A 23,858-nucleotide genomic window follows, 5' to 3' on the forward strand; every position below is an offset into this window, starting at 1 on the left:
ATGGACGTGTGACATGATAAAAATCTATTGCATGAGTCTCACGCTAACTGCATTGGCAGCCTTTATCATTAAAGATGTCTTTCATGGTGTGAATGGGTCTTTACTTTGAATGAGCGGACTGATGTATACAACCTATAATTGAGGAAAATAAGACCATTGGATGCTACGATTGACCAATCAAAATGTAAAGAATAAAAATGCTGAACGTGTAATGAAACGATTTTTTATTTTTCGATGGAATTGGGCTGCCATGGTTTGATTTTCCACTCTGGATTAAAGGTTTAAAATGCTGTATAAATTACATTGGACAGAAATGCTTGCATTGAAACATTTAGCATTCTACCTATGATAAAACTTCTTACATGTTTAGTTTTGTGAAGGACGGCCACTGGTAGGAAGCTTTTTAGCAGTGTTTATGATAAATATGCTTAACAGTGACTGTAAAATATGTATAAAAACTGTAAAATATGTATAAAAAATATGCGTTTTGATATTTGAGATTGCACTACTTTGGGCACTTTGGCCATTACTCTAACCCTCAACCAACCACTCGCCCCGCCCCGGCGGCACCATGTCCTCTTTTTGGAAAACTAAACTAAAGTCACCCTTCAACAGTATAAATAGTCATGAACTGCATTATACAAGTGAAAATGTTGAACCTATGACTCAATTTGTTCTGTTGGGAAAATGTTTAGAAACTCTGGCTAAATCGTGTTGGCTATTTTAATGCAACATAATCTCACTTCATACATTTTATGGCATAAAGGTATGAAAAATCATACAAATATTCCCCATTCCATTCCCTTTTTCCCATATGCAGATGACAAACAGAAATTATGGGCACATATTACACTGAAAAAACTCAGTTCCAATTAATTACAAAGAAATATAAAGACACACATTAAATTGACACAAATGAATATTTTCAAGAAGAAAACCTTTTGCTGCAGTCATTCTTTTACTAATAGAAAAAGTACAAAATGTGAGTATATATATATATATATATATATATATATATATATATTTATTAAATAAAAGTTCAAAAGGATTAACAATGCAGAGGATTTTTCAAAGCCTTCTTTGATCATATTTACCAAGGGTGCTGATATTTTTGGCCACGACTGTATATATTCACGACGAAACTAGAAAATACATTACTATTTATGCTCTAGTGGACTGTGGACTGGAACTCTTTTATGAGCATTCAAGAATGAGTCATTGATGCAACAAACTTTGTGTTTCAAAGTTCAAAGTTAGAACGCTTAGAACACTTTAAACAATAAAAAAATGAAAATGAAATTCTTGACAGCAACTTATTAAAGATATGTATGATGTTTAATGATATTAAACCTCGCTCTGGCCATCAATCACCTCACCTGTCCTCAGGTCTTAGGCAGGGGCATATAACTTTTTTTCTGAATACAAACCAGGTTTTTACTTGTATTATCATAATACAAATACTTGTATCCATACCATGCGACTTACGATGACTATTAGTGAACCATATGGAGCCATTAAGGTGCTTTTAGTCCATTTTGAATATGATTAGATGAAAAACTGGCCTGAATGACTTAAAATCTCACTCCTTTCATAGGTCCACATTTATTAATTTAGCAGATGCTTTTATCCAAATTGAGTTACAAATAAGGAGAAAGAAAATAAAGGCATCCAGATGGCGCTATCTGTGATGCTTTTAAACATTCAAAAAGTAAGATAAACTATTGTATATTATAAATAAATGTGGTCAGTCACATTTGCATTTCAGGCTCAAAATACCAGTGCCAAAATACAGAATGAATTATCTACTGTCCCTTTCATTTTTGGTTGCTGTTGTTATAAGTATTTTTTATTTATTCATTCATTTTTGTATTATTGTGTTAATAAACAGTTATAATCATGTTTGTGTTCTGGATTCCCTTTGAAGACTTTTTCCTTTGAAAGCTGATATTAAAAATTGCTTTCTACAAAAGCATAGTTCCCTTGTTGCATCATCACTCCTCCCCGCTCTCTCTTTCAATAAGTAAAGGGGAACTAACCACCAATTGTTCATGCAAAGACGCTGTTGGGAGCTTTGATAACACACTTGAAGGAAGAACAGACGGGAAGGACTAAAAATGGGTAAGAACATTTATCTATGCAATATTCCTGTTTGATACACTTTTTAAACCTATAAAGCAGGCAAATTTAGGTTTTACTGAGACAGATGTGATGCTCTTTAAAAAAGAACCGGCCGATGTGGGCATTTTATGTTTGTTTTAATGCTGTTTTTTTTTTTGTTTTTTTTGTTTTGTTTTTTTTTTAGCTTTTTTTTGTTAGTTTTTTTTTAAATGGCATGAATCTTTTGATCCCTCCAACCCTTTGGTTGGGTTTCTTTATCTCAAATACTTCTGAATGGTTGATTTGATCAAGATTAAGCAGCATTCAGACTTCAATGGAGTTGAAAGCTTAGACTCTAATCCAACCGACATCTAAAAACCACCTCATCATCTTTACCTGTTGTTGTTCCTTAATGTAAAACCCTATTTTAAGATGAAATGACAAAAAAAATATTTAAAATGATAGTTTCTGAAAATTTTGTAACATGCAGTGTGTGCCATGCAAGGCAGTAGCGGTTAAAAAGTTAAATGTCATACAGGATGCAACATTTGGCAACTGTATTACTGAAAAAAAATTTGCTTACATGCAAAACTGGCTGCAAGCAGTATTGCACTCAGAACATCAATAAAATATTCATGAGTTAGAGTCCTGCCTGTTCTATACTGGCTAGTGTTTTGTGGTCTTACGGTTAATGTGAATTGTGCAGCAAGATTCTCCTGACTTTCTTTTTAATCTAACAGCTGTAATTTAAACTGTAGACAGCAAAATAATTAAAATAATAATAATAATAACAATACTTATGTTGGGTTAAAAGTGGAAGATTTAAGAAAAAGTATAATTTTGTTTTAGAACAAAATAATTGACAAAATAAACTATGTATTTTAGATGTAGTATAATTAAATAGGGACATGATGCCCCCTGGTGTAAGAATTAGTATATCCTCGTATTATAACCTCTCAATTTGCAAACATTTGTTCCCCATAATTTTGACAAATAGATGATTTTATCTTGAGCATGGTTTACAGTGACTGGAAATGTGTAAAATTTCTGAACAATAATAAAGTGTTAAACTGAACAATAATAAGATTCATACAAAAAAGCAAAGCTGTAATAATAATTATAATAATAAAATGAAAACATATTTTGAAGACATACAACAGCTTTATGCAGAAATTAAAATCATTACTAACATTTTATTTCCTTCCAGTGAGCTGTTGACAATGGTAGCTTGTTTCTGCCACAGGATAAAAAAAGAAAAAAAAAAAGAAATGAAAAAGGGAATTGGTACTTTTTATCGCACAGTTCTGGCTTTTGTCCTTCGGAATATTGAGAACAAAATACAAAATTGTGACATAAACTGAGAATTGTAAACTCACAATTCTGTGAAAAAAAGTTAGAATTGCGAGACGTCAACAAATTCAAAGAAAAAAGGTCTGTTTTGTAAAATAAGAAGTTTTTTTTTTTTTTGATAATATATTAGAATGCAATTGCATTATTTTTTAGTCCGCGGCAGAAAATTACAAGATGTAATCTCACAATTTTGTTTTTATATCATGCAGTTCTGAGTTTATATCTTACAATTATATATCTTGAAAATTCAGATTTCTTTCTCAGAATTGCAAGAAAAACAAGTCAACAAACAAATTGTGAGATTAAAAAGTTGCAATTTTTTTATTTCATTTGTTGGCAGTAATGGGCCTCCATAGTTAACTACAAACAGCATGACTGAGTAAGCTCAGTTGAATTTGTCAACAAATCATTCTAGTAGATTACATTTTCAGTTCAAAACTCAAAAGAAAAGAATCAGAAATGTTACTTCTCTCATAAACCATTGTCTTTCTCTTTTCTCTGTGTAGCAAACAACAGTTCGGGATTTGAGAATATAACAGGTCCACAGTTGAACAACTCAGAGTTTTCAAGCATGGAAATTTTCAATATATTCATATACTTTGTCGTCCTTGCTCTGGGTTTTGTTGGAAACGGGCTTGTCATATATGTGACTGGCTACAAAATGAAGACGACCGTCAACTCCATTTGGTTTCTCAGCTTGGCGATTGCAGACTTCATCTTCATCTTAGTCATCATCCTCAACATATTTCATGCCTTTAACAAGAGGGTTTGGCTCTTTGGTGACTTCATGTGCAAAGTTGTATCCTTCGTGTCAGTTCTAAACATGTTTGCCAGCATTTTTTTGCTCACTGCCATCAGTCTGGACCGATGCCTGTCCACCTGGGTGATTGTTTGGGCTCAAAACAAACGAACTCTGGTCAAAGCCAGGATCATCTGTACACTCATGTGGGTTTTAGCCATTTGCTGCAGCATCCCATTTGTCCTCTTTCGCTCAGGGAAGAATAAAAAATGTTCCTATGTTTGCGATATAAGCATCACAAAGTCTCTGTTCATATACAGGTTTATAGTGGGCTTTCTCATCCCCTTTCTGATCATTGCATCTTCATACATTGCTATCGGAGTGCGGGCCAAACGTCTCAAAAGAGGAAAGAAGCTAAAGTCTTTCCGGGTCATTATATCTGTGATCCTGGCCTTTTTCATATGCTGGTTTCCTTTTCATGTTCAACAACTGTCTCTCGTAATTGCAAACGAAAATGGGTGGAGTGAAACTGAAAAAGTAATCAGTCAAATAGGACCATTCGTTTACTGCCTGGTTCATCTCAACAGCTGTCTGAACCCCATTCTCTATGTGTTCATGTGCGAGGAGTTTAAAATGAAGCTTAAACAGTCTCTGCTGCTGGTGCTGGAGACGGCTTTTGCTGAAGATCATCTGTCTTTCCGAACATCTCGCGCTTCCACATGTTCACGCCTCTCAGAATCACAAGGTCTCAAACAGAATAATGGAACAACCATCTCATCATGCAGCAGCGGCCAGGACAGCAAGACTTGCTGTTAGAAAAGCAGTCTCAGAGATATTCATTCCCCATGTTACACTGAAGTGATCTGAGAAAGTGTATTAGCAAGCTCTTGCCGCATGACGTTGATGGTTGTTGATGCCTGCCATCTCATTCCAGAGGTTCAAAACCATATTGTTTCAAAGACAGTCTGAAGGTTTAAATGTTGCAATTTATGTGCCATCATTGTCATCAAACTAAAAACAATGACTTTTCATTGTTGACTCTGACATGCCCCCATTTTCCACTGGCTGGAAAAACTGATAGCCACGCCCCAAACTCACACCATTGGTCAGGACAGTGTTGCTGCTTCTAGTTTGGTTGAAAATTGTTTGTGTTGTTTATGCTTTTAATGGAAAACCTACAAATGATTTATTTTATACTTGACTTTGCTTATTAAAATGGCTTTGTAGAAATATTTTAACATTATAAAATATTTTCAAGATATCTTTCAGTTTTACATAATCTTGTCACTGACTTGTTTTACACAAACGTTTAGCCACATTGTAATACTGTTAATAAAAAGCTCTAATATATTTTGCTAACGTGTATTCAGTCAACAAAACTGAAGATATTCTGTCTGAAAAAATCGGTCTTACTCAGTTTTTTATGAATACAATTTGTATGCTAATTCTGCCTGACCTTTATTAGACATAAAACACAGTCACAACATTAAATCTATACCGTATATACATATATATCTGTCTGTCTGTCACTGTCTATACCAGCCCTGTGCCAAAAGCACTATTACAGAGGCTGACGTGTGTGTGTGTAATCAAATCAATAATGCATTGAGCAGATGACATTAATGAAATACTTTTCCTTTTATGGCGAGTGCAGCTAAAGCAGGCGTTGAAAGCAATGTGTGGAGGAAAATAGAAACTAAATAGAGGATGCTATCTTACAATTGATTAAGGGGACATATATATCTTAATTAGAGGGCAGCTAACTCATATTGAAATGTGAGATATTCATTATAATTAAATCCATAATAAGTCACAACAACACGTGGTATAAAATGGTATGATTTACTGAGAATGAGCTGAACATCTAAATGCCCCACTAATGCATTTTTGGATAAATGGATTTTTTCATTACAAAGTGACCTTGGACAGACTCCAGAAAGCATCACTTCTCCAAATTATTTCTATGTTTCCTGTCAATATGAATAAGTAATAATCTCTTACCGTTAAGAAGATATTTAACCAAGTGTTAGGAACCAGTAGTGACTAGTCCAATCAACTCACAGTACTATCCAGAAAACCGGTAAGATTAATGACCTTTTATTTAAAGCTCTTTTTAATTTAAATGTTTCGCAGGTTTAACATTTCTTGCAATATGTTTTTATTAATTTATCAACTTTTTATTATTTTGGTTTTGTTAAAGAGTTTGTTTTGTTTCTTAGCTGCTTTAGTTTTCAAACATTTATTTCCTTGATGCTTTGCAAATTAATTAAATTGGTTATAATTTATGCCTTTAACAGCCCTTAACCATCACTTGAAGCACCTTATGTATGTTGAAAATTAATCAGATTTAAGCTGAAATTTTGATTACGTTTAGTTACAGAAAGAGATTTTGGTTAATAATTTTTCTGTATATTCTTTCAGCCTCTTCAACAAATGAAGAGCGAAATGAGTAAGTGACAGTTTTTCTGACTAAAATGACATAGCAGTTGCATTAAACAACATTGTGAAAGCTTCTTTAGCAATCTTTCAAATTTTCTCAGAAATATCTAGATAAACAATGAATATGCATACTGGAATTGTTTTTTTTTTTTTGTCTAGGCCGTGTCCACACGTAAATGGGTATTTTAATAAACAGTTTTTTTCTTCTTGCCTTTTAAACAAATCTCTGTCCACTTGAAAGCGCAACAGCATGCTATAAAACTCTGTCAAGAGCAAGCCAAGTCAACAGATGGTGATATTAATCTCAACCTTAAAGCCATGTTGGCCAGTCAGAAGCCTGAAAAAGTTTCCAGTAGATGGTGCATGCTCTGACATCACAAGACAAAATGTCTGGTTTCATTGTCCACACAATAACACTGCAACCAGAGTTTGTGAAAATCTTTACCCTTGCAGGAGTTTAAAAAAATGTTGGGTTTCAGTGAACTGGTGCTGTGTTTATGCCAAACCACATAGAATAGGCTGCGGTTTTGAAAATACCCGCATTCATGTGGACAGGGCCTTAGCTTCTGTTTTCATGGACTTCTAATTTGTTTTTATTTGTTTTTATTAGTTCCTATTGTCTTGATTGTATTTTTAACCAGTTTTCATCTTTGGTCTGACCATAACTATTAATTTTATTATTTGTTTTTTTCTTTAGACCAAACCTTACCCCCATCAACCAACAGCACAGCTGCCACAGTGAAATACTTCAGTGAAGAACATCAATATTTTCCTCCACTGTATAATATGTGTTCTTGGTGTTGCTGGTAATGGAATGGTCATCTACAACCCGAATTCCGGAAAAGTTGGGACGTTTTTTAAATTTTAATAAAATGAAAACTAAAGGAATTTCAAATCACATGAGCCAATATTTTATTCACAATAGAACATAGATAACGTAGCAAATGTTTAAACTGAGAAATTTTATACTTTTATCCACTTAATTAGCTCATTTAAAATTTAATGCCTGCTACAGGTCTCAAAAAAGTTGGCACGGGGGCAACAAATGGCTAAAAAAGCAAGCAGTTTTGAAAAGATTCAGCTGGGAGAACATCTAGTGATTAATTAAGTTAATTGATATCAGGTCTGTAACATGATTAGCTATAAAAGCTTTGTCTTAGAGAAGCAGAGTCTCTCAGAAGTAAAGATGGGCAGAGGCTCTCCAATCTGTGAAAGACTGCGTAAAAAAATTGTGGAAAACTTTAAAAACAATGTTCCTCAACGTCAAATTGCAAAGGCTTTGCAAATCTCATCATCTACAGTGCATAACATCATCAAAAGATTCAGAGAAACTGGAGAAATCTCTGTGCGTAAGGGACAAGGCCGGAGACCTTTATTGGATGCCCGTGGTCTTCGGGCTCTCAGACGACACTGCATCACTCATCGGCATGATTGTGTCAATGACATTACTAAATGGGCCCTGGAATACTTTCAGAAACCACTGTCGTTAAACACAATCCGCCGTGTCATCAGCAGATGCCAACTAAAGCTCTATCATGCAAAAAGGAAGCCATATGTGAACATGGTCCAGAAGCGCCGTCGTGTCCTGTGGGCCAAGGCTCATTTAAAATGGACTATTTCAAAGTGGAATAGTGTTTTAGGGTCAGACGAGTCCAAATTTGACATTCTTGTTGGAAATCACGGACGCCGTGTCCTCCGGGCTAAAGAGGAGGGAGACCTTCCAGCATGTTATCAGCGTTCAGTTCAAAAGCCAGCATCTCTGATGGTATGGGGGTGCATAAGTGCATACGGTATGGGCAGCTTGCATGTTTTGGAAGGCTCTGTGAATGCTGAAAGGTATATAAAGGTTTTAGAGCAACATATGCTTCCCTCCAAACAACGTCTATTTCAGGGAAGGCCTTGTTTATTTCAGCAGGACAATGCAAAACCACATACTGCAGCTATAACAACAGCATGGCTTCGTCGTAGAAGAGTCCGGGTGCTAACCTGGCCTGCCTGCAGTCCAGATCTTTCACCTATAGAGAACATTTGGCGCATCATTAAACGAAAAATACGTCAAAGACGACCAGGAACTCTTCAGCAGCTGGAAATCTATATAAGGCAAGAATGGGACATTCATCTCCAGCAACTCATAGCCTCAATGCCCAGACGTCTTCAAACTGTTTTGAAAAGAAAAGGAGATGCTACACCATGGTAAACATGCCCCGTCCCAACTATTTTGAGACCTGTAGCAGAAATCAAAATTGAAATGAGCTCATTTTGTGCATAAAATTGTAAAAACTTTCTCAGTTTAAACATTTGCTATGTTATCTATGTTCTATTGTGAATAAAATATTGGCTCATGTGATTTGAAAGTCTTTTAGCTTTCATTTTATTAAAATTTAAAAAGCGTCCCAACTTTTCCGGAATTCGGGTTGTACATCACAGGCCTCAAAATGAAAAGGACGGTCAATACCATCTGGTTTCTGAACCTGGCAGTAGCTGATTTCCTGTTTTCATTTGGATGTGACGTGAAATCCACGTGATTTGGATTGGCCTTTGGTGACTTTGGGTGCAAGTTGAGTAGCCTGGTGACTGTGCTGAATATGTTTGCCAGCACATTCCTGCTGACAGTGATCAGTCTGGACCGCTGCCTGTCCATCTGGGTGGTGGTGTGGGCTCGGACTAAACGAACCGTCCTGAAAGCGAGGATAATCTGCCTGCTTATTTGGTTAGCAGCAGTTGCTTGCACCATGCCTTGTGTCATCTTTCGGAAAACATTTCACATTTCTCCACAACAAATAGTGTGCATCCTTGATTTTTCAGGACTGAAAGCCTACAGGAGGGAGGTTGTGTTCCGTTTTGTAGTGGGTTTCCTCATCCCATTTGTCATAATGTTAGCTTCTTATGTGGCGATCGGGGTACGAATTAATCGCCTCCGGAAAGACAATAAACTAAAACCCTTTCATATTATCCTATCTGTAATCCTGGACTTCTTCTTCTGCTGGCTTCCATTTTATGTTTACCGGTTCCTCGAAGTGTGGTTGCATGAAAAGAATGAGACGAACCCATCAGATGAGCTGACCAGCTTCAAGAATGTTTTTGACCAGATAGGGCTCTTCATAGTCAATCTTGCTTACTTGAACAGCTGCCTGAATCCTTTCTTGTATATATTCATGTGTAAAGATTTTCAGAAAAAGCTCAAGCGGTCTTTGGTGATGGTGTTCGAGAGCACCTTTGCAGAGGAACATCTGGGTCTCCTCTCGCAACATTTCCAATCCCAACACAAATCTTATTCCCAGAGTGGAACCGGACCCAGTCTGACCCAGTCTGTGACACTTGAGGCTTAAATTAAACATTCACAACACCACATGTGTATTTAAATTAAATAATGCAATTCATCAAAATATTAATAGTATGTTCTTCATTTGTTTTAGTTTTTTTTTTATGTTGTAAAATGAAAGTTATAGATTATAGAAAAATTATAGATATAATGTGCCATAAATATATGAATAGGATGCATGCCTCATTAACTAGATAGTCAAGAAATTGGTAATTGTATTTTGTTTTATTTCTCATTTTCATGGATGTCTGGTTTTATAATGAACTAAAATGTGTTTTTGCTTTTGCTTTACAACAATGTTTGAATAAATCTCATAAATGTGAAAAAATACACTTTCAATCAGTGTTGTGCTAGTTACTAAGACATTTTCTAAATTTCTAATTTCTTAAAAGAAATTTAACTCAATTACTTTATTGATTACTTATGCTGGGTACACACCAAAAGATAATCAACTAATTTTGGGCCGATTTCCCCACTTCCGACAATCCGAGCTATGTCCCGATTATCTTCATGGTTCTACAGAATATTTTATCAGATTATCTGATTGGAAGAACGTCGAAGGCACCCCAATCACGAATCATAAATATTCAACATGTTTAATATTTACGATCAGAAATCCTGATGTGTGGGGGGACCCCAAGGACAAATGCATGCACGATCTGCAGATTATCAGAATATTCTTTATCCAAGTAGTTGGAAAAAGTTTTTTGTCCCATTTGCTGTGTGCCACCAGAACATGTTATCATGCTAACGAGCTGCCTGAAAGCCTGCGACTCCACAGTAGAGACAGGCTGCATGTTTTCAACAACATACCATGCAAATGCTTTGTTGATCTGTCCCTGGCTAACACCTCGGTTAAAATCTAGTCGCTGTTGTTTGGCTGGAGGGGCTTGATTCACTTCGGGTGTGTCCACCGACACCGGGTTAGCTTCTAGCTTCGTTGAGGCATGTAGTTTCTGAAGGTGCATTCGACAGATTGGAGTTGCTGTTTATTGCAGTAGATACAGTAGGACCATCGAACCAGAAAGACACCGCTTACATTTGACTAAAAGGTTTTTGTCTTTATGCTCAACTAAAGTGAAACTCTAAAGTGAAAATTATAACACCCAGATTTCTGACTGTAGAGGAAGTAACAGTACATCCTTCTAGTTGCAGATTGTAATCTACAAGATTCTGTGTAGTGTTTTTTGGTCCAATAATTGTTATCTCTGTCTTATCCGAATTTAATTGGAGAAAATTATTTGTCATCCAATCTTTTACATTTTTAACACACTCTGTTAGCTTAGATAATTGGGAAGTTTCATCTGGTCTCGTTGAGATATATAGCTGAGTATCATGAGCATAACAGTGGAAGCTAATTCCGTATTTTCTAATAATATTACCAAGGGGCAACATGTATATTGAAAATAGAAGGGGACCTAGGACGGATCCTTCTGGCACTCCATATTTTACTGATGATAAATGAGATGACACCCCATTTAAGTAAACAAAATGGTAGCGATCGGACAGGTAGGATCTAAACCATCTTACCTCAACGTTTACAAAGAAACAAAACTGAGCACAGTGCATACAGCCATCAAAGGCACAAAACAATACACACGTGAAACATATGAGCCCAGAAAAGAAAATGCAGGGAGTTTATAAAGAAGAGCTGGGACAAAGTAATTAATGAATTAGGTAACGAGAGAACGAGTTAGGAGAATGGATTCCAGAAGAAAGGGAGAAACACAGATGGAGCAACTACAGTAAAACAATAATGAGGTAACAAGATGGGCAGGGTCAGACAACAGACAGGAGCGAGCACATGACACCAAACAAACACAACACAAGCCATGTGCTCACAGAAAGACAGTGTCATTTGGTGGCCATCCTGGGCACACCAGCTGAAGACTGTGACAGCTGTCTGAACCCCATTCTCTATGTGTTCATGTGTGATAAAAATAAGAAGAAGCTTAAACAGTCTCTGCTGCTGGTGCTGGAGATGGCTTTTGCTAAACAAAGGGTTGTTAGATATGTAGAAAACTAGTCCTCGAATGATGAACCTGTATCTAATACAGTATGTTTATATTCCTTATATAGCAACTTGTAAAAAACAGCAACTGCTAAATTATGTTTCCCAAAACAGACTTGGCCCACATGTGGCCTCAAGGTGGCACTGCTGGCCTCCTGTCGGCAATGTCATGTACCCTTTCAGCCAGAGCTGGGCCATGTGTGGCAACGATGGCACAGCGGGGATGTGGCAAACAACATGAGGGCCGATTGTTGATGGGAGGAGTTTGGCCCAAATCAGTCCAGTGATATGTGGCCCAAATCAGGCTAAGATCTGGCAGCATATTATGTGACCCATGATAAACAAGATAAATACAATATTGAATGAGAGTGTAGTATTGTTAAAATGTCTTTGAAATGGCAAGTCAAAACAGAATAAAACATACCATTTAAAAATTAAGCAAATCAGTCAAGTCAAACTGCACTTAATTATAATTTTTATTAAATTTGATATTATTATTCTTGGTACAATTAATCTTAGAATCCTTACATGAAAAGAAAGAGAAAGAGAGAGAATATTTAACCGTTGTCATGTAATATTTATTTGGTTTACTATGGGACACACACGGATCTATAATGGAGTGGGGGCACATCATTTTTATTAGTATGCTGTCATACACAAGCATTAAATAAAATGATCATGAAAGTATTTTATTTAAATCCTGTATCCATTTGATACTTGGTGTGAGGAACAGATCCAAAATCAAACCGCATTCATTGGCGATATGTATCTCCTACCTCTGTAGCTATTGTAACCATAGACAGTAAAATAAATGGAAACAGCGACCCCATTGGATTCAATGGAGACAAATGAAGTCATTTCGGGCTGGATCTGGGCCAACACTGCTTGCTGTCTGGGTTGGGTCTGGGCTATTTAAGGCTCAAGTGTGGCTCAGATTTGGGTATTCTGACTTACTTAAGGCTGAGAATTGGCACCAATAATAAAACCTGTTTTGGCCCAGATCAAGGCCAGCTAAGGCTGAGAATTAGGGCCGGTTATGGCCCATGTGTGGCCCGAGTCTTTAATCCAGTTCTGGACCACTTCCGGGCCGTCATTCTTTGCATTACTTGGGCCGAGGGAAAAGTCGTTGTGTGGCCCGGATCTGGGCCAGAAGACATTTGTTATGTGGGTTGGAGCATGATGCGTATAATGTGTGTTGTAAAACCAAACAGAGAACATCTCTTCAAGTAAAACCACACTATAATAAAATGTTTTCTCCACTGTGTTAAATACAATGGTAAGGGACAGGTATATTGAGGTCTTACCCCACTGAGTAAAACAATTGACAGGTAATTAAAAATTAACATTCCCATAGTGTTTACATAATTATAAAATGGAATGTTTTATTCAAGTTTGAAAAAAAAAAAACAGATTTTTAAAAAACAATGTTTTGAATATTCAGAAAACATTCAGAAGTAATAATGGGAACTTAATGGTAATGCTAGCCAATTTCACTTGATTGTTACTGAGTTTTCATCATAAAACCAAACTGTGGTTAGCAGCAAGACAAATAACAATTAAATGACAAATAAAAAAAGTTTCATAGAGTTGTGTATCTCCCCCAGATTAGTCAGAATAACTCGCTGCTCTGTCTTGTCTTTCTGTGGTTATTCTCTTTGTGCAGCAATGTTGTTTCACTGCATGAGAAAATGGACGTGTGACATGATAAAAATCTATTGCATGAGTCTCACGCTAACTGCATTGGCAGCCTTTATCATTAAAGATGTCTTTCATGGTGTGAATGGGTCTTTACTTTGAATGAGCGGACTGATGTATACAACCTATAATTGAGGAAAATAAGACCATTGGATGCTGCGATTGACCAATCAGAATGTAAAGAATAAAAATGCTGAACGTGTAATGAAACGATATGGTAAAAAAAAATAAATAAATAAAAATAATACAGGAAATACATCATGGAAAGGAAACCTCACCACAAAATTGTCTTCTCAAAGCTCTGCTGCAGACAGATGCCCACCACTCACTGATGATGTCTGATAGCTGCAGATACACCAAGTTTGCTAATGGCACCACATTTTAGTCCCTTATCACAACAAATCAACCTTTACTGATGAAATACCAGACTTTACAGTCTAGTATAAAACCAACAGGACCAAGAAGACAGTGCAAGATCAAGACTCGACCAGTGAAACAACAGCTCAAAAAATGGGTATGTGTTCATATTGCATGTTTCTTTATATATATATATATATATATACTCTCAGAGTATGGTAAATGCAAAAAAAAAATGCAAAAGACAATCAATGCACACATACAAAGCAATGTAAAAATAATATGAACAAGTCATGGCAAAAGTTTTTTATTTATTTATTTATTTTATTTTTCTTATTATTGCTTAACACGTTAAATAAATAAATAAATAAATAAATAAACCAATTTCAGCTTCATTGTTTAAGTTTCATCGAAATTCAAATAGGCAAGATTTTTTACAAATTAGCTGAAATGAGTTTTTAAAATTGTATTATACTCAAATAATAGAATATATTATAATATAATATAATATGTAAGGGATAATGTACATCCAGCCGGTTGGTATCTCTGAATAAACACCGACAGAGTGATCAGGAGAGGTATTGCATCATCCTGATGGGGTTAATTCTGAGATAACAACTGGCTGGATGTACATTATCCCGCTTATTGCACGGCTATTTGCCACATAAGTAAATAATTAGATGCTAAATATTAATTTGAGTTATTTGAATGCAAAGCTTTCATGAAGACAGCAGTTGCAAGCAAGCGGCAAATTCAAACTAGACGGACATTTAAGGGAAACAGTGCAGTCAAACCTATTACACATTATTTCACCACAAAAATAATTAAGGCAATAAAAGAATTAAGATGAAAATGTTTTCAAACCTTACTAGTTTATTTGTTCTTTTATTATCCATTACAGCATGCAAAACAATCATAGCAAAATGGCAGCAGCTGCATTTTTATGAAACGAAAGAGAGTCTGCAATACCAGGATGACACAATTCAATAATTGTAAACCATTTTGAATCGAGTTTAGCTAAACAAACACAAAGCTTCTACCAAGAAAAAAATATTCAAGCAAAATATTCAAACTCTCGTTTGTCTCTCGTTTCGAGGAAAGAGGGGCAGCCATCTGCTTCCCGCAGTTCAGGACCCCGCCACTGCTGAGGCACAGAGAAGAATGAGCTCATGGGAATCACAGGTGGATTTGACTGAGGAGTTCAGAGAGGGACTTTCCCTCTCGCATTTGTCAGCTGTGGATGAGAGAGAGCTGCTGGAGAAAGATGTTATTTCATTAACACTTCCCGATCCAGAGGCTAGTGCCCTGCTTCCTGGGTTCAGCCCAGGAAAAGTAGGAGATGTCCGAGGATGGTGAAGAAGCAGAGGTTGAGCCTTTTCAATCCTCCTGCCCTGTGTATGAGTAGCCGTTGGAGGTTATGGATTGCGCAATGGCAAAGTTCGACTTACCATGGAAGCGTGCTAGCAAGGTGACAACGTGAGGTTTCGACAAGCGTTATCTTTCTTAGCATAACCCCCCAGCTCAGGTTAGCCTTCCATTTCTGGCTGATCTCCATACAGAGATTGAAAAGGAATGGAAGAGGCAGTTTTCTTCTCGCGTCCATCGGTTTCAGCATAAGAGTTATGCCAACATCGAAGCAATATGCGAAAACAGCTATAAGAGGATGCACCCTCTAGAAGAGACATTGGCTAGCTATCTCTCTGTGGGGGACACGTCTGCTCTTAAATCTCCCTCCTTGCCATCTAAGCCCCTTCAGGATACATCTCGCTTAAATGGCAAGGCATACACAGCAGGTCAGGCAACGCATTTGGTTCACTAATCTGCTGAAAGACCTGGATAAAGGTGAGGGCCTTTTCCCCCCGATCAGGTAACTGAGTGGTGCCGCAGCACAGATCTCTCTCTCCATGCTTCAAAACAGGCCTCCACCGCCATGGGTAGGTCTATAGTGGCCATGGTGGTTGTAGCAGCCCTTGGCTCCTTAATAATGGCAGAGAGTCTCTAACTGGTGCAATCGTTTTATTCTTTGAGATTTAGCATGAGCACCGTGAAAACTAGAAGTAAACACAAAAAATAGTTTGTTACTGAATTTTGGCATCACAAATTTACAATAATCTTCATCTTTTTACAGTACATCGTCATGCATTTGTATAAATGTGCAATGCACATTAAAATAACAACACAAATGGAAATTTGCTCCCTTAACACATGCAGCTTTCCTGATACATTATACACAAACAATTTCCAGTAGCAGACAACAGACGTTTTACATCCTTAAAGTCTTGTAAATGGAGCTAAATAGTACACACCTCGCTCCGCTCACCAAGGGTGCAAACTTTAGATTTGTTGTTTTCAGGAATTAGCCGCTAGCTTGATGGTATCAGAACTAAACAGCACACAAAAGTGGACATAAGAAATAAACTTCACAAAATAGCATGAAAAACGGAATTTCATTAATATTGCAAACTGAACAGGATTCCACAATCTTTGTTAACTTACATCTGTCCATGTGCTTCGGAGATGAGAGCAAAAAGTCAGGTATACATGTAAGCAGCCTCAAAACTGAATCAGTGAATGACCCGACTGAATGAATCACCTCTAGCGGCGTCCAGTGGCCACTTACACTCCCACCAATCATGTTATGATAAATTAACTCAATGAAAACAAAACAGTTACTCATACATGATTTTTAGACTATACTAACTGGCTAAGTATAGAGCTATAGGTGTATATGTCACAAATGAAAATAGAACTATTAGACCAACATGTCTGATGTAAGCGTACTTCAGGTTGACAGACCATTATTCATTTTCAAGGAGAAGCACCAGTTTTTGGATCGGCCGTTCGATGATTGAGGGCTTAACTCGATGGTTCTGTTTCTGTTTCTGCGTTAGTTTCCGCTCCCCAACTTGTACCTTTACCCGTCGAACTAAACCATCTGACCCTTCTGTAGTTTCAACTACTCTTCCCAGTTGCCACTGGTTCCTTGGGAGTAAGTCTTCCATTATAATGACCATGTCATTCACTTTCAAGTTGCCCCGGGGTACATGCCACTTTTGCCTAATCGACGTACTCAGGAGGTATTCTTTCTTCCACCGGCTCCAGAACTGTTCGGTTAAGTATTGTACTCTGCGCCATCTTTTTGCAGCGTACACATCTTCCTTTACGAACTTTCCAGGAGGTGGTAAAGCAACCTTAGCTTTCATCAGGATAAGGTGGTTTGGAGTCAGGGGCTCTGGTGCCATAGGATCATTAATTCCATCAACGTTTAATGGGCGACTGTTGATGATGGCCATAGCTTCATAGAACAGCGTTCTAAGGGAGGCATCATCTAGTCTACCTGAACACTGAGAGATCGTAACATTCAGCACGTTGCGGATGGTACGTATTTGTCGCTCCCACACACCACCTGCGTGACTCGCCGAAGGAGCATTGAGAATGAACTCGCACTGTTTGTCCGCCAGAAAGGCTTCCACGGCCTCTGTATCACATTGCTTGAGGGCTTCCTTGAATTCATTCTTCGCACCAACGAAGTTTGTGCCCTGATCACAGCGGAGTTGGCAAACAGCTCCTCTAAGGCTAATAAAACACCTTAAAGCATTAATGAAGGCGTCCGTGGACATGTCTTCAAGCATTTCAAGATGGACTGCTCGAGAAGACAGGCATGTGAAGATGAGTCCATATCTCTTGCACTCTTTGCGACCTCGCTTGGTGACAAATGGGCCGAAGCAATCCATTCCACAGAACATGAAGGGAGCTGAGACTTCACAACGTTCACTGGGGAGATCAGACATTCGTTGCTCCTCAACTGGTCGTCTGAGCTTCCGACATTTCACGCATCTATGTATTAACTTGGCGACTAGTTTACTCCCACCAATGGCCCAAAATCCATTTGCCCTGAGTTCCATTAAGGTTTGACTCCGACCCTGATGAAAGATCTGGGCATGGTAGTGTGACAGGATAAGCTTGGTGAAGTGGCTGTCTTTTGGGAGAATAATGGGGTGCTTTAGTTCTTGACTGAGGGATGATCCCTTAAGTCTTCCACCAACACGAAGGAGTCTCCCATCCAGAATGGGGTCGAGACAAAAGAGAGGGCTTGATCTTGGAATAATATCCCCATGAGGGCTCCTCTGCAGTGCCTTTAGCTCTTGAGGGAAGGCTTGCTGTTGAACGAGCTGAATCACCATCTCAGCAGCCCTCTTACGTTCCTCGACAGTCACAGTTTCAACACGATATTCTAGCTTAGACCCTAGTCTTTTGATTCTTGCAACCACCTTAACAAGCATTGTCCAGGTGGAAAACCGGCTCAGGCGGCTTAGAATGTCGTTCCAGTCACTGACTTGAGTTGCAAACACTTGAATCAATTTAACTTCCGGATCACCTGTGAGCAGCTCAGTTGAAGGCTTGGGTGTAGGGAGCACTTCCTGTTCCCATAGAAACTTGGGCCCTGATAGCCAGCGAGTCGAAGAGATGTCTGCTGCATGAAGACCTCTAGAGGCATACTCAGCTGGGTTTTGAGCTGTGTCTACATAGTTCCATTTATTTGGGTCTGTAATCTCTCTTATCAGTTGTACGCGGTTTGCCACAAACACATGGAACCTTCGTGCCTCATTGTTGATGTAAGCCAGCACTACTTGTGAATCTGTCCAGAAGAGTTCTTGTTCGATTTTCATCTCGAGTTCCGCCTTAAGCATAACACTCATCCTGGCTGCGGTGACTGCGGCTGAGAGATCCAATCGTGGTATGCTTGTGATCTTCATAGGTGCAACCCTCGCTTTGGCCATTACAAGACTGCGATGAATTTCGTCCTTGTCGTTTTTGTATCTTAGATAGGAACATGAACCATATCCTGCACTACTGGCATCTGAGAAGTGATGCAGTTCCACTCTAACAATTTTACCAGTTAACAATTTTAAGTTTTGAGGATGGTAACATCTGGGTATGGCAACTTCCTGTAACCTCTGTAAACCATTCTTCCACTCCTCCCACCGTGAACGCAAGTTCTCAGGAATAGGATCGTCCCATCCAATACCTCTACGAGAAAGCTCCTGTAGGATGCACTTGCCACTCAGAGTAAAGGGAGCTACAAACCCGAGTGGGTCATACAGAGATGCCACGACTGACAATAGACCACGGCGAGTTGGAGGGTGGTCTTTTGCGTCAATGTTGAAGCTGAATGTGTCGTTTTCTGACGACCACTGAATGCCAAGTATGTGTCCTTCTGGAGTTGTGTCTGGATTAAAGTTTATGGGATCAGTGGTCACTGCCCTTTCTGAGGGGGCTACACAGGAGAGGACCTCTATTTGATTTGAGTTGAACTTGTGCAGACGTAGACCTGCACTTTTGCACAATTCCTGTGCTTCGAGAATTAGTTCCTTAGCCTCTTGAATTGTTGGAACACTGGTTAACCCATCATCCACGTAGAAGTACTTCTCCACAAATACTGAAGCTGTCGGGTGGTCAACCTTGTGTTGCTGTGCCAGATATTTAAGACCAAAATTGGCACATCCAGGGGAGGACGCAGCACCAAAAAGGTGGACTATCATTCTATACTCCTGTGGTTCTGTATCTAACAGTCCACCCTCCCACCAGAGGAACCTTAGGTAGTTGCGAACTTCGGGTGAGACACTGAACTGGTGGAACATACTTTCGATGTCACAGATCACAGCAACTGATTCCCTTCTGAAGCGACAAAGGACTCCTACCAAAGAGTTAATTAGGTGGGGGCCTGTCAGTAGAGTGTCATTTAAAGAAATCCCATCAGTGGCCACTGGCACCTCTTTCGCTGCAACACGATGCACAAAGCTCTCGTTTCCTTGTCTATCCAAGTGGGGATTGGCAGACCCTATAATGCTCCAACCAAGCGTTGTCCTTTGTCCGAAAGGTTCATTTTCACCACCTGTGATGACCTCCAAGGGAGCTAGTGCTGACAGGCAATCATAACCAATTAGCAGTCCAACCTCGCAATCTTGGAGTGGATGTAACTTATTTATTAGATGTTTCAGATGAGGCCACTGAAGTGCTGTATCTTTAGTAGGGATGTGAGACTTGTCGACGGGAATGAAGTCTCGTGTGTAGGACTGCTGTAGTTGGATGTAAGTTTCAGAGTTGAGTCCTCGAACTTGTAAACCATTGACAGTCTTGCTTGCTATGACTGTATTAACTGCTGTCATAGTACTGAGTTTAAGTTGTACTGACTGAGTGTTCACATTTAGTTCGGTGACCAAATCTTCCAAGATGAAAGTTGAGTCGCTCTGTGTGTCGAGTAGAGCATAAGTAAGAATTTCTCTCTCGGGTTCTGTTGTTGATGACACAAGAACTGGAACAATGCTAGAGGTGGCAGAAACATGCTGTGTCAATGCATGGGCCATAGCCTTGTGAATTTCCTTGCTTGCGTGGTCTCCTTTGGCTGTGGTATCTTTTCTTGCTGATTCTACTGGATTTCTGTTTCTTTCTATGTGCAAGCAGGTAGGATGACGTCGACCACATGTACTGCAGGTGTGTCGCCTTTTACAGTCTTTGGTGATGTGCCCCTTTCTTAAGCACCCAAAACACAATTGATTCTCATGAATATAGGCCTTCTTTTCATCCATATTCTTTGCTGCAAAGGTTGGACACTTAACAATACCATGTGTTTCGTCGCTACAAACTAAGCAAGGTGGCTTTGGTTTTGAGTTTTCCAGAGTTCCTGAGATGGAGTTTTTCATTTGAGTGCTTGTGTTGAGCGCCTTGGCTCTCTTCGGAAGCCTCTCGTCTGTGTTTTTAATGCTCATCAGAAGGGGGGAGGCGTTGGGTTACAAGCTATACGAGCTTCAGTTTGCATAAACTCTGTGAAATGCACAAAACTTGGATAGTCGCCAGATCTGTCTAGCTCTTCCACAACAATACGACTATGTTTCCTCACAATCATTTAGAATACCCAGACCCTTAACATGAGGAATGGCCTCAACACAGCCTTGAAGGAAATCTGCAAACTCTCTTAACGCAATAGGGTCATTCACGGCTATCTTTGGCCACTTCATGAGCTTTTCTCTGAAGGCCCTTTGAACAATGAATGGACTTCCATACCTATCTTGTAAAACTGCCCAGGCACCCTGATATGCCTTCTCTGAATTTCGGTAGAAAAATCCTTCAACGGCCTTTCGGGCTTCCCCAGCAAGATAACTCTTTAGATAGAGCATTTTCTCGCTAGCTGGAAGGGGCTTCTGGTCGATGAGAGCCATAAAGGATATCTTCCAGTCTATGAACTTTAAGGGATCACCGGTAAACATGGTTGGTTCTGGGACAGGTAGACGGCTTAGGGTAAGTGAGCTTGCAATTGCCTGGGCTAAGCTGACCTCCTGAGCTACTGAGTCCTCTGAGTGGGCGGGATGAGGCTGGAATGGCATTGCTTGTGGATTTAGTGGGGTTCTAAGTCCAGCATTTTGTCCACCATAATGAGTTTTATGGTCAGTTGCTTCCTCAATGCTTTCTAAGCCACAAAATTGTTGTACGCTCTCACCCGAGCTGCTGCCACATTCACTTCATTATCCGCTTGTAGCTGTTGTAACCTTGTTTTTTCCTCTTCTAGCTTTAATTTCATTTCAGCCTCCTTTTGCTTGAATTCTGCTAGCATCTGTGTTTCCTTGAGTTTCCATTCACTCTCCAGTTTGTCGAGTCTTGCCTGTTGAAAGTGTATTTTTTGCATAGCTTTTGCCTGTTCTACCTTGGCGGCTAGTTCTGCTTCTGCATCTGCACGTTTGCTAGAGGACCTGGAGGTGGCGCTTGAGTGGTTGCCTGATCCTTGTGATGACTCTGAAATTACTATTTCTGTTTTCGTATTTCCAAAGACTGACCCATACTCATCCTTATTCAGCGCTATTCTCACTCTCTCTTTCTCTAGTTGGTCATTGAAAGCCTCATCTATGTTCTCTAGTCTTTTACTGATAAGGTCACAAATCTCAGCTGTAAGAGTGTCACATGCATCCATTCTTTTGACAATATCTGGAGTAGTGGTATGATTGCGTCGAATGGGCTCATAATTTTGGTGTACTTTAGCTTGTTTGGAATTAATGCTAGTTTGAATATTATCAAGGTCCTCAGATGAGCAGAAAGTCTTCAATTTTGCTCTAAGTTCCTTTGCTGTGTGTTTCCAAGAATCGTAAGCTTTGTTGAATGCCTTTTCATTCCTCTTCGCTTCCTGTTCATGTAATTCTTGACCCTTTGTTGTTAAACTACGGTCACGTGAGCTCGACCTGACTTCTTGTGCTTCTGGGATTTTTTCCGTTTCCTCAGCAGGTAATGACATTTTGTTGGTCTAATGGTCTAATGGATCTGTTTGTACTTTAGAGCCTTAGAGCGTTTAATGTCTAGACTTAAATTTTGAAGAGTGGTGACTAACTTATCTTTAACACTATATATTACCACTCACATCAGACATCTACATTTTGAGAACATGTCAAAGAAAGTAAAGTAAACAGAAACAGCTACCAAATGTCATAAACGAGGATACTGGTGATAGTCGCCAGTCAGACAATTTAGCTCCTCAGATCTTGTTAGGTTCAGTAATTAAGATATTATGAGATGTCATTGACCTTAGCCACACTCTTAGACCTTGTACTTGTTGTCAACCTTAAGAATCTAGAATTACAGTATTTTGTATTACACATACAAACCCCTCCTTGGAATTATTTAGAAAATGGCAATTCTTGCTTTCTCTTCATGTCAAATGTCCCATATGATGAATTATCTGAGCCCACAGTCCTTTTACCACTTTGGCTTTAATGAGGTGCTCCTGAATGTGTAACTGCGGTCGTTTTTACCCACTTAGTCAGAAAAAGTCTCTCACTGCAGCTGTGGCATCCATATATTGGGGTGCAACATCAGATGATCATGTTTCTTCTGGCTGATGAAGACGTCCGGCATTGGTGGATGACTCAGCGTCGAGTTTTCACTGTAGCAGCCCTTGGCTCCTTAATAATGGCAGAGAGTCTCTAACTGGTGCAATCGTTTTATTCTTTGAGATTTAGCATGAGCACCGTGAAAACTAGAAGTAAACACAAAAAATAGTTTGTTACTGAATTTTGGCATCACAAATTTACAATAATCTTCATCTTTTTACAGTACATCGTCATGCATTTGTATAAATGTGCAATGCACATTAAAATAACAACACAAATGAAAATTTGCTCCCTCAACACATGCAGCTTTCCTGATACATTATACACAAACAACTTCCAGTAGCAGACAACAGACGTTTTACATCCTTAAAGTCTTGTAAATGGAGCTAAATAGTACACACCTGGCTCCGCTCACCAAGGGTGCAAACTTTAGATTTGTTGTTTTCAGGAATTAGCCGCTAGCTTGATGGTATCAGAAATAAACAGCACACAAAAGTGGACATAAGAAATAAACTTCACAAAATAGCATGAAAACGGAATTACATTAATATTGCAAACTGAACAGGATTCCACAATCTTTGTTAACTTACATCTGTCCATGTGCTTCGGAGATGAGAGCAAAAAGTCGATCAGCTATACATGTAAGCAGCCTCAAAACTGAATCAGTGAATGACCCGACTGAATGAATCACCTCTAGCGGCCTCCAGTGGCCACTTACAGTGGTAACAGATAGACATCTGTGGGTGAACCTGGCAGATATCAGGAAGAAAGAAAGTGGCTTTCTTCTCGATGCTCCGGTTATGCCTTCCAAACTTTTTGGTACCTCTGTTGAGATGGTAGTCAAGAAGTTCAGGGATGAGAAGGCGCGTACAGCGGCCTTCAAATCCTTCATTCCATGAAGGTCCAGGTCTGAGCCCAAACAACATAGGGGTCCTGGTCCGTCTCGGTCTGAGGATCAGAGACGGGTATAGA

General features: G+C 39.0%; 2 protein-coding genes across 2 annotated transcripts; both read left to right on the forward strand.

Moving 5' to 3' along the window:
* The first annotated feature begins 2,008 nt into the window (after nucleotides 1–2,008).
* Nucleotides 2,009–5,536, forward strand: LOC132123173 (C3a anaphylatoxin chemotactic receptor-like). Its single transcript, XM_059533734.1, has 2 exons — nucleotides 2,009–2,118; nucleotides 3,954–5,536. The coding sequence occupies exons 1-2, from the start codon at nucleotides 2,115–2,117 to the stop codon at nucleotides 5,000–5,002; spliced, it is 1,053 nt and encodes a 350-aa protein (XP_059389717.1). The 5' UTR covers nucleotides 2,009–2,114; the 3' UTR covers nucleotides 5,003–5,536.
* A 3,614-nt stretch (nucleotides 5,537–9,150) lies between these two features.
* On the forward strand, nucleotides 9,151–10,246 carry LOC132123017 (C3a anaphylatoxin chemotactic receptor-like; the record flags this gene model as incomplete). The annotated part of the gene is made up of 1 exon (XM_059533549.1): nucleotides 9,151–10,246. A coding segment is annotated over one exon (804 nt), but the record flags the coding sequence as incomplete, so codon positions are not given.
* Nucleotides 10,247–23,858: the final 13,612 nt, after the last annotated feature.

Source organism: Carassius carassius, chromosome 41 (assembly GCF_963082965.1).
Source record: "Carassius carassius chromosome 41, fCarCar2.1, whole genome shotgun sequence".
NCBI lineage: Eukaryota > Metazoa > Chordata > Actinopteri > Cypriniformes > Cyprinidae > Carassius > Carassius carassius.